Source organism: Gordionus sp. m RMFG-2023, chromosome 1, assembly GCF_954871325.1.
Source record: "Gordionus sp. m RMFG-2023 chromosome 1, tfGorSpeb1-WG-v2, whole genome shotgun sequence".
NCBI classification, from domain to species: Eukaryota; Metazoa; Nematomorpha; class Gordioida; order Chordodea; family Parachordodidae; genus Gordionus; species Gordionus sp. m RMFG-2023.
The window spans coordinates 32,346,161-32,358,723 of NC_088775.1; the positions used below are offsets into that span (position 1 = coordinate 32,346,161).

The 12,563-nt window shown below is 27.7% G+C and overlaps 1 protein-coding gene across 1 annotated transcript; it reads left to right on the forward strand.

Annotated features, from left to right (window-relative positions):
- The first annotated feature begins 595 nt into the window (after positions 1–595).
- LOC135931424 (carboxypeptidase B-like) lies at positions 596–12,022 on the forward strand. The gene is made up of 7 exons (XM_065468512.1): positions 596–736; positions 2,421–2,573; positions 4,956–5,058; positions 5,532–5,633; positions 10,413–10,804; positions 11,157–11,340; positions 11,502–12,022. Exons 2-7 carry the CDS (start codon positions 2,431–2,433, stop codon positions 11,787–11,789), a joined length of 1,212 nt encoding a protein of 403 aa, XP_065324584.1. The 5' UTR covers positions 596–736; positions 2,421–2,430; the 3' UTR covers positions 11,790–12,022.
- Positions 12,023–12,563: the final 541 nt, after the last annotated feature.

The window sequence follows — 12,563 nt, forward strand, 5'->3', positions numbered from 1 at the left end:
AATTATATTATATTCTCGTAAATTATATTAAAATTTGATATTGATTTTTGAAAAGGTGAAATGAAATATTATTTATAAAATTATTTTTTTAATTTAATATTGGACCCCTACAATGAATCTCTCAATTGACTTAAATCCGTGATGTCTTATCCATATGACAAGAATATTTTAAAGAAATTTTACCTGTTGAAGGGTAGAACATTTAAAAATCATATTGAAAAAATTTCTACTAATCTGAACCCTCATCTTTTTCTATATAATTCTAAATGTTATTATATTGCAAGGTTATTTCATTTATCGAAAAACCAACGTCATCACGAATAATTCTATTTAAACTATATATTCGATTTAAACTATATATTCGATTTAATTTTAACAATGTTTTGCAATTAAAATCAAAATTCATTTTTGTTAAAGTATAATTTGATTGTTATTTTTTTGAGTTGGAATTGGAAGTAGTTATAAATCAAAATTTCGATTCGAAGGTCTTCCTTTTGTCGATTAACTTTTTTAGATCGCACAAATAAAAATTTCGCATATGTTACCAAAGTTTCATAATTATTATTTATTTTATTTTAGGATTGGAAAACTTTTCCATCTGAAACTTTCTCTTTTTACTCTTTTAAATAAGGAATTAAAAAAAAAATTTTTTTTTACCATCATGAACCTTTTTTAGCATTCATAAGAATAAGAATATCATCCTTCACGCTGGTACGAGTAACACGATTTTAGAAAGGTAAAAATACCAATTTTTTTTAAAAAAATTTCAATAACGTTTAATAGAAATTTATTTTTATTAATTTTATGTCAACACCCCTGTAAAAAATATATACTGCCTGATGAAAGATTTTAAGAGTTGAAATTTATTTTTAAAATCCTCTTTAAAATCTATACAAAAGTAGGACTTAAATGGTCGATAAATAGGAGTAGTAATATAAGAATAAATTATTTGAAATGAATATATATTTTATTTTCTCTCGTCCATAAAAGATCGACGCAATCCTGAGAGAAAATTAAAATAATTAAGTGTATACTAGTCTGTCTGAACAAGGATATATCGGACTTAATAGAACATTTAGATAATTGTTCAATTCAAGGAATGTTCAACTGAAAGAAATTTTTAATTGGATAAAACACATTTAAAATTAACAAGCATCAGAAGTAAGGATTATGATTAAAGGTTAGTGAGATGGGTTTCGGGTTAATAAAAGGTTTGCGAGACATGGGCTAGGGTTTAGATATATAAAAGATAGTTTTTAATAAAATTAAGCTATTTTTATATAACCTATCAAATCTGACAGGTCGTGTAATAGAAATTTAAATAAATAGCTGTTGTAACTGCAATTTCCTTGAGTTGGATCATAATAATCTATTTTAAAAATATTTAATTGGGACCCGCAAAGTAAATTTTCATTTTTCCAATGCTTTTGTAGATAAAATGCTGTTTTCTTAATATTTTTATAGATATTATTTGAAAAACGTCAATTTTCTTCTCTAGATGTTATTTTCGCTTTCCTTAAAAAGTCATACCTTTTCCGTCTATTTTTCTTTAATTATTTTTATGGTAGATCAGACTCCGATCTTTGAGAAAATAGAGTAAAAAATCGGATCAGTCGATCAAAATATTTCTGGGCAGGATTTCTGATGCAAATCGCTGACATAAAGGTCCTAGACAAAATGGCCCGGAAAAGTGCCTCTGATAAAAATACATACTGACAAAAAGACACTAGACAAATTAATTGCAGTATTTTTATCCAGGAGATTTATGTCAATGATTCATAAATACAGAACCTAAATTTTTCAAAAAAATTTCAAATTCATATGCCTTTTAAAATATATTAATAAAAGAGAAAGAAGGAATATGTATAAATAACAATGAACTAGCCTGTACTAGACCAAAATCCACGAGGGAGGGTAGGACTGGTTAACATTTGCCCCAAATTATTTTCGAATCCTATGCAGTAATGAAATATATAATTGTATGAAAAGAAATTGGAAAAATGATTTTAAAAATAAAAATATAGCAGAAATATTTTGCAACAAAAATAAATAATTTAATGTAAAAATAAAAAAATAAATAGCACTCATTTAGGAGCAGGCACTTCTATGCCCTTCTTCCCCCTGCGATATTAATCTTCAAAAAATTCATACTCCCCCATCCCCTCCTATTTCCGATCCAAATTAGCAAAGAAGGTGGGAATTTAAATCAAAATCAGTAAATAAATGCATATCCAAATCTACCCTCCCAACTATCCCCTTCCTCCCTCATCTCTTTCACTCTTATTTTATTTCAAAAATTAATCTTCTCTCTCCCCTAGTAATAGAAGTTGTTAATAAAGAAATCAATTTCCACCATTGAAACTATCCTAATTAAAGTTAACCTACATTATCATACTCATTTTTTTTTATCGTAAATAAAGTGTAAATATTATGTCCGCCTCAACGCTTTTCAATGCAAGTAAATCCGAACCTTCTTTAACCTTAATAAAATCAATGCGCATCATAATTATCTACTCGATGATAACCTTTTTCACCTTAATTCAATGCATGCCCTGTACTACCCAACTTTTAAGGTAAAAAATATAGATGTGTTTTTATTTAAATCTATAATATATTTTAAAATAAGGATAGGGTTTATAAAAATTAAAGGATCGATAAACCCTCAGTACACCCCCCCCCCCCCAGAATTTGTAAATTCTTTGAAAGTTTCTGGAATGAATGAAACAAAAAAAAAGATTTTTCAATAAAATTCTTTCTTAATTTCAAATACATGAAAATTATCAGAACTCAAAAAAAAGAGTATGAGATATTTTCAGGGGGCTTCCAATTTTCGCATCAAATAAAAAATAAATTTTTTAACTAGTTTGTGCTTCAATTTCGGTTATATGAAACTTGTTGGAATGATAACCATTGCTCTGAAAAACAAGCACATCTTACCTTATTTGTGGTCAACAATGGTCGTCAATGACTAACTTTTGAAATTGAAATTTAATAACGTTAATGGCCTCTAATAATTGGGAAAAAAATATAATATTTAAAAAATTAAATCTAAAGCATAAACTTGGTTTATTTCGTGTTTTTTTTGCTTTTGTCTTTTAACATTCATCCCAAACTCTAATCGAGGGTGTACATAATGAAGTCTTACAAATCATAGACTCAGATATGGTGTCCGTAACGTCGAAAGTTACTTACTTACCGCATATGATTTTCATAAGAGAGATTGGAATTCTGATGATATTTTTGCATCAAAACATTAGTTGTCAATTACATGTTATTAGAACACTTATAATTTTAGACAATTATCTCTCTATATTATCGGATGGATTACATGTCAAACACATAAATTAAGACGATTATTCAAGCACTCAGTGTAAATGAACAGGATGAGTTGGGGGAGGGGGCTCCTAAGGGAATATGGTTTATTTTTGGATTATATAGTGGAATCTAGATTAATATCCTCCAGATTTTTTTCTCTTATGAAAGACTATACCAAATATATTGGGTGGCTAAAAAAGCGTCGCGTTTTGAAATATTTAACTCTGAAAGGCATCATTCATTTTTTTAAATAAAACTTCGGATTTTATTAAAGGGTTTATGGAACATGGACCTATTCAAAAATTAATAATAATCAAATGATGGAATTGGTTCTCCTTTTTCTTGTATAACAGCTAACAATATTTTCTTCTACTGAGCTAGCGTCAATTTAATTTTTTTCCTTTCCAAATTAAGGATCATATTTCACATTTTTTTTATAAAGTTTAAATATCTAAAAGGTTGTTTCTTATTTTTATAAACTAAATTCTATAATTCTTTCCACACATGATAATCCAGTGGATTTAGATCAGAAGAATTAGGGGGAAATTCAGATTTTATAAATCTGAGTAATTAGCAGACAAACATTTCTGTGTAAATAGAGTGCTATACGAAGGGGCTTTTTCTTTCACAAAGATAAGATCTCATCGGCCAAAGGCTTTGGCACATAGTGACAAAAGTTATTTCAGATGATTGATGAAAACTTTAGAATTTTTCTTTATTCTTTACTGATTAAAAAATTATCATCTTATTATATTGGGAATAAAAAGGTATTTTATAATGAGATTTGTTTGATAGCCTAAATATTATGTGTTATAATTTATGATGAGAGAAAATTTTTGAAAAATGGCGAAGTTCCAGCTATAGTCAAACACAATGAAGAACCCATGAGCCCTTTTTTTTGAAAAAAAATTTGATGCTTCTGAGTTATTTTGTGTCAAACTTTAGAACTTTTGATCTCAATTTTAAAAAAAAACGACTCTATGAAATTCTTAAAAAAATTAAAACTGTCTGATATTCATAGGGTAGATACTCGATACCTATTGAAATGCAATTCCGGTATAATCAGGCCTTTCAAAATTAAAATATATGCGCTACAAATAATTTAAATTTTAAAGATTTGCTAAAAATTCACATTTACGAAATCCCTACATTAATAAGATCTGGGAGTTCTCGTTACATATGAGCGGGAAGGTCGGCAAATTCATTCCTTATTTTTGTGTTTCATCGTTGACATTTTTTATGTTTTCAAAATTTAATTGTTTTTCAAAATTGGCTTTAAATTTTATTTATTTTAATCAACATGTTGAGGTGTAATATAATATGAGGCTGTTTAGTTTATTATCTTTAGGTTTGAATAAATATTCCATAAGCAAAATTCAAATTATATATATTATATGCCAATTAATGTACAATGCACATATTTAAGAAGCGTAGTTATATTAAATAGTTATGCAATTTGAAAGCTTTGGGAGTTGTTTTGCATGCCTTATGTGACACAAGCCGCCCAATCTGCAAGTGCCTGTCAAGATTTATATTTTTCTTTATTTTTCCGAATCTATGGAATTCACTTATATTTGATATGAATAATAATTTCAATAAACACTTCTCATATTTTAAAATAATGAATTATAAAATAAAAGTGAGCCAAAGTTTCTACCACAATACGGTGAGAATTATTCCAACCAAACCGACTCGGATTTGCCAAAAAAATTTAGACTGCACAGATACCACACCGTCAAGAAGGTTTATTCATAAACATAAAATAATATATTGCTAATTTTCCCTCTCCTCTCCATATTATCTCTTGTTTTTTATTATTGATTCATTGTAAATGATCAAGAATGAGCAGGTCCGAATCTCATAATATAATCTTAAATAATTATATAATGCCCTTTAATTTGAAGGCATAGGTTTTCTCTGAGTCTGAAGTCAATGTTCGATGTAAATTCTTTGCAACGTTATTGTGAGAATTCAATTTCATTTAAATCAGGCAATTCTTAATTGCCTGGATAAGAAAAAGGATTTATCCATGTTAACTCTTGTCCTCTACAAACAATTAGATTTCGGTTATTTAAAAATTAGAATTGTCGGTATACGCATATCTTATAGCCTGATCTGTTAGCTTCAATACCCTCCCTATCATAGCGTCTTAATTTAAAGAAAGTTTAAACATATTATATTTGTTACAAATTTTATCAACCTTTTTAAAAATCAAGATTCACAAATGGCTCTACGATTGCAGTCGTAACTTTTCTAATCATACTAACCTCGTGAATTTAGGGCACACCTATGAAAAGAGACCCGTATTATTGATTCAAGTATGACTATGACACTCCTTTAATTTATATTTTATAATATATTGTAAAAGCACTCGTCTAAAAAAGTTTATATTTGATCTAGATGATCAGGTTTAAAGGAATGGTTTTAGAGGCCAATTGTGGAAGTTAGGAGAAAACTTTTTGAATAAATAATCACATAGACAAGGGTGTATTGCGAGTGGGGCGGTGGCTAAGCCCTTCGCTATTGTAATTTTTATTTTTAGTCCCCTTTCCAAATTTTAAAGAAGGGCTGAGCTCCGACGCTAAATAAATTTTAATATTTTTTAAAAGGGTTACATTTGACCTTTCTCCTTATTGTTATTATTATAAATATTAAAGATTTTATATAGTCAAAAATCGGTTTCATATATTTTTTTATAGCTACGTAGAAGGTAGAGAAGGAAAAAGTTTTATTTTTCAATATTTTTATTTTCATCATTTTTTTAATAAATTTTAGGTCGCTGCCGCTTCTGCTCTATTTAAATTACAGAATGGGGTTCACCACCAACAAGTAATGGTGATAAATAGCTCCATTTTAACAGGTTTTGAACTAACTCTAAAAGGTTAAACCAAATTTTTAAGCGAAAACTACCATCTTGGCCTCGATTTAACTTAAAGGATAGCTCAATCTTGAAAAAAATTTAACTCTTGACTATTAGGATTTAGCCGATTTTGTAACATTACAGGTAAAAAAAAAGAGTCCAATTTTAAAATCTTTTAAAAGTTTAAATAGGAATTTGGAATTTCCATATAGGTATGTTGTTAGGTATAATTTACTATGAAAGAAATAGTAAATTTGGACATTTTTTTCATCAGGTTCTTCGTGTCCCCGCGATATTTACCCACTTATTATGCTCTAGCAACTCTATAATATTAATAAATAAAATCCTACACCATTTATGACTTTAAAACAATATAATTAAACTTTTTCAGGCCTTATTAGGCTAGGAATACCAAATAATCTAAGTTGATGATAATCGACTAGTTATTACTAATCGTATTCTAAATTAAGCCACGAGTGTGTATAATAGTGCGAACAAATTGAACGTTTCAACGCAGCGTTTCAAAACGCAAACAATGCATTTTAAATGCTTTCGTGTTTAAATTGGACAGCATTTTTTTTTGTTTTAAATTTAGACGTTTCATATTAAAATAAATTAAAATTAACGGTCAATTTACGTTTACATTTGTTTATTTGCGATTTGAAACGTTGCGTTGACACGTTCAATTTGTGCGCACTATATCTTCATACTGTACTAAAATGTTATCTGGAAATAAATGAGAAATAAATATTTACTAATTAATTAAAAAAATTTATCAGTTATTTTTATCTTTAACTACAAATTGTGTTTATTTTTACTTTACCCTATCCTTTTGGAGGCAAATTGTCCCTACCCCCATCGCTCATTTAAATGTTGTATATAGGGAAATATTTACAGATGTCGCTTCAGAAAATCTAATTTTATTTTAAAATATATCATTAAAAAAATTCCAAAACTTATAAAATTAAAAATAAATCAATTTATAATTTCTCTATAAAGCATCATGCAGTCCCATCTAGATAACTTTGAAAACGAGAGAAAAATGACTTAAATCTTTCCGATATATACTCTATACAAAAGAAATTGGACTAAAAACTTAGATACGCGATTTGGTGAAAAGCAAATAAAAATAATCTGCCAATGATTTAAATTAAATTAATATGATGGGCTTCGATAATATATCGATGAAAATATTCCTATAATGAATTTTTTAAAATTCTTTAATATGGAAAAGGAGTGATCGTGAGTGAAAGAAATTTTTTTAAAGAAAAATATTGCCCAAAAAACGAAGAAATAAAATATTAATAGATTTTTTTTAAATTCATATTTATATTTTTTAATTTATATAGATATCGGTGGTATTAAATTTGTTATATTATTTAAAAAATAATGTAAATAAAGTATTTATTTATTTCATATTCGTAATAAAAAAAATGTTTTATATATATATATACCTAGACCTTGGCCGGCCGCAGATTTTTTGGTTACGCCGAAAACGCCGCAGTTTATAAAAATTACGCCGGGGCCGCACGGCCGGCGCAGAAATTTTTTAAATATTTTATACCTTTTTATTCTAATAATTAATCAACATCACTGTTGTAATTTTTTTAATGTCAAACAGGATTTTGATGAACTCTTATTTTCTACATATTTTAAAATCATAATTATATTAACGTCATTATAGAATTCAATCATTCAAAAATCTAAAATTCCAAAAGTTACCATAATTTTACATATTTTTAAAATGGATGCAGCTAAATTTAATAAATCTCTAATTAATATTAATATTATAACAGTAAATAATAAAAATAAAAAATCATTTGTCTAGAAGTTTTTTGGTTTCTTACACTTAAAAAGAGATGATAAAACAATTTCCATAAATTCTGACAAATTTTAGTGTATTTGTTACTTAGAAAAGGCTATTGCAGACGATGATAATTCAAATAAGCCATTTTCTCATTATTTTAAAATATTAATTTCTCATATTAAGCTAAAATTTTTAATAAATTAAAATATGTTTTGTAAAATATAATTCATAACTTTTCAATCAACATTAGCACAGGAAATTTTTTAAAACACTTGACTTCTGATCATTATATTAAAGAAGATACTTCATCAAAATCGCAAGATTTAAAAAAATATTTTATATCTAAACCAAAATTCCAGACAAATTCAAAAACCTTTAAAAAATGGCTTCTAACAAGACTATGTGTTATTATGTTGTGCTGACTTATTACCTTTTCAATCAATTGATAATATAGGAATGAAAGATTTTTTGAAAGTATCAAATTTATAAAAAAAATTGTTATATTTATCTATAATGGATCTACCTTTATGTGTTTCTTGTTCTAAATAACATTGGCTGCTGAGGAAGGTTTACAATAGTTGAATTTCATAGCCATGCTAACAATATGATTACACAAAGACATGAATGATTTAAATAATATTGGATGATTGCATATTCATTTGTCCTAATCATCTCTTTTTCTGTGTAACTTTATAACTCAGAATAAAACAAATTTATTTCTCCTTGATAAATTCTCCCTAATTTGTTGTCTAATATAAATTAAAGATGATTTTTGGTTATAAATTTCAAAATACTTATATTAGAAATATCAAGTTATCCATCAAAAAATTAGAGAAATTATTACTGCTCTATTAAACTGCAGAGGTTGAATTTGAATTAGAGGCAGATCAAAAGAAAATGCCTAAGTACAATAGATTTAATATCAGACATGTAGATCTTGATAGCGATGATCCATACCCAGATACCCGTTTTCAAATGGGCAATTACAATGATAATAATAACAATAATTCAACACATATGAAAACCTTAAAATTAAATGTTCCAAAACGATGGCATAGTATTTTAATTATGCTAGAAAGCATATCTGGATTAAATAAGAATTTAATTAATAATGTTTTAAAAAAAATTGGGAAACACTTTCTCAAATTATCAAACTATGAATCTAATCTGGTAGAAGAAATATTAGCATTTCTTTCAAAATTTAAAAAAACTGTCGAATTTCTATCAGTACAAAAGGGCCTACTTTAAACTTGGCGTTACTTTTTAGAAGTGATCTTGAAACACATTTAATAGCAAATAATAGTGATAGTTTTGAAATCATTTCACTTAAGGAAAATAGGCTAAAAACATTTCCGCTACGATTTTCGATTTGCAAATAACAATATATAAGTATATTCATTTATTTAATTTATTTTTTATTTAAAAAATTATCTAAGTATTAGCTTCTCTTTTAGATCCAAGATTTCAAAAATTGACAATTGTGTCAAAGTATATAATAAAGCAAAATTGCTCAGCTTCATTTTATAATAAACCATCTTAAACCTATAGAGAATGATGATATTCAGGTAGTAAATATAGATACTGAGGATAAAGAGTATTAAATTCAAGTTATTTGACAAAATAAATAAACATTCAACAATGCAGGTAGAATGCCACATTCTTATTGAAAAACGACATTCACAAGATATGGATGTTGTAAATTTTTGGAGAGAAAAGAAGGTGTCCCAATCTTTCAGGCCCGCCAAAAAAATTATTTGTATTCCGGCGACTAGCACACTCAGTGAAAGAGTTTTTTCTCGTTGAGTTCAAGGAGATCATCATTATATCCCGAAAATTTAAATAAAATAATTTTTATACATGATAATTATAAAATTACGAAATCGATTTTGGATTTATGAGTTTTCTCTTAAATAATGATTAAAAAATATGCCGAGTTATCTGTAGAATATGTATATTTATTTTTTAAAAAAATTTATTAAGCTATTAAAAAAAAATTACTGCGCCTATTTATGCCGCTTTTGTTGACGGCAGCTAAAAATCGGCGCGCCGCCAGCCGTCATTAGATTTTTGAAAATTGCGCCGGCCGCAGATAGTTTTGTCGGCGCACAGGTCTATATATACCATATTTTTTGATAATATATAAAAAAAATCGTATCCATTCCTTCCATCAAGTTTTTAAGCAACACCACTGCATAGACAATTAAGTTTTTGTTATGAAACAAACTTGTTATCGCTTTCATTTTAGTGAAACATTTTTAAAAAAGTGTTGTTTTATTGTAAAAATGGTTAGAGAAATGATAAAAATCACATTAGAATCGAAGCATGTAAGCTGCATAAATCCTAGATATAATGATAAATTCCCCAATTCAAAATATTTATATTATTTGTAATACTAGTTTTATATCCAGTATTTTCTTATTTGGCGGCCAGTTAAGCAAAAATTTGACCAAAACAGATATTCCGGTGATTTGGATACAAGCCGGCACTCACGCCAGGGAGTGGATATCCATTTCTACAGCGCTCTGTTTGATATCTAAGATACTTAAAGTACTCTCTCGGCACAATGATTACGACCACAAAAACGACGTATTTCGAACCCACCGGTTAGTATCGAGCTATCGATTCACTTTTATACCTCTAATCAACCCAGACGGTTATGAATACTCTAGAAAAGTAAGCCGATTATGGCGGAAGAATAGATTCCGGCATAAAAATTGCACTGGGGTTGATTTGAACCGCAATTGGGGCTATCTAGGAAACGAATCTTCGTTTTCGATGCTCGATGAGGATGTACGTCAACAGAAACGCAATATCAATTCCAAGTATTTATAAATTTTTTTAAAAAAAATTTTAAAAAATTTATCTTTCGATTCAAAAATAAAGAAATTTTGCATCTTTAATATCCTAGGTCGAAATTTTGATAGCCCATTAAAGCATTGACTTGTGATACTGAAATTTCGAATTTTTAAGAATGATGATTTGTAAGCAGATAAGTTTAATTGTAGGTTTTTTATAACTTCCCTTACATTATTTCCAATTATAATATAATAGGCATCTACGATAATAAGAGAATGACTACAAAAATTTAAATTAGATATGCAAATTAGAGAATGAGTTTTAATAATTCTTAATATCCACTGTTATATATATGTTTTAATAAAAATGCTCTAATAGTCACAAGTGCTCAATCCTATACTCCGGTCCTTACCCGTTTTCCGAATTCGAAACGAGTCTGATAGCTAACTATGCCAGAAAATTGCCTAACATCAAGGCCGCTTTAGAACTCCACAACCCGGGTCAGATGATTATTTATCCCTGGGGTTGGACCAAGCAACCTACCCCAGACAATGATTTACAGGTATTAAAAATTTAAGTTTGATTTGATTAATCTCACATATAAAAAGATTCTCATTAGGATCTATAAACACTCATTTAGTTAAAAAAATTACAGATAAATTTTTTGAGAATATTTTATTATATTTACTTTTATTTATAAAACAAAAATGGTTCGGATCAAAGGAATTTGCAGCCCGAAAAATGGCCGAAACTATTTACAACACCACAGGGGAACACTATGTATATGGGCAGATATCGCAACTCTTGTATAAGGCCCCTGGGAACTCCATCGATTGGTTTTATGGAGCTCTGGGCATTAAGTATTCCTACGGCATAGAACTACGGGACAAAGGGAAAGAAGGGTTCTTGGTTTCTTCCAATAAGGTCAGGCCTACTTGTAAAGAAATCTTCAAGGCCCTCTTAGCTTTGCTAGATATAATATCTAAGAGAGATAGGGTTATTCCTCTTTAATTCTTTGATTCCATTATTTTACTACATTTATCTGTTCGATCATTGAAAGTTTCTATTTATTTGATGATTATTTATTTCTTTTTACATTCATCGGAAGATATTTTCGTTAAATAGTTATTGATATTTACCATTATTATTATTTCAAATGTTATATGTTTGCAAATCGCCAATGTCGCAAATTTTTGCTTGTTAAAACTTAATATGGCAAACTTCTTTGTACAAACAATTCTAAATATGTCGTCGTTTTTGTATAAGTAAACAATATCAATCCAATGCTAAATAAAACGTTGAAACTCTTAACTTAATATTATATACCAAATTCAAATATAATTCTAAAATTGAATTTTATCCTATAACCCTAAGTTCAAGCTGATTTACCTTCATTAAAGTAACAATGTATTTTTAGATTATTCTACTATACATATCCATATCAGTTTAAGGGTAAATCTATATAATGAAATCTATAGAAATTCTTTTACTTATTAAGCTGCTACAAGAAACACCCCTGTACGACTTGGAAGTTATAATATAAACATATATTTTCAAAGTTGTGGAATTTAAATACAAAATCATTAAATCAATTTCAACTTTATTTTAGGAAAAACATAAATAATGCTTTTTGATATAAAAAACGAATATTATTATATTATAATCTTTTTATCAACATTTGCATATTCATCCGAAATATAAAACCTAATGATATACAACAAAATTTATGAATAAAACCAAAAACATAAAAATTAGAATAATCCACACAAAGTAAAACTTAAAATT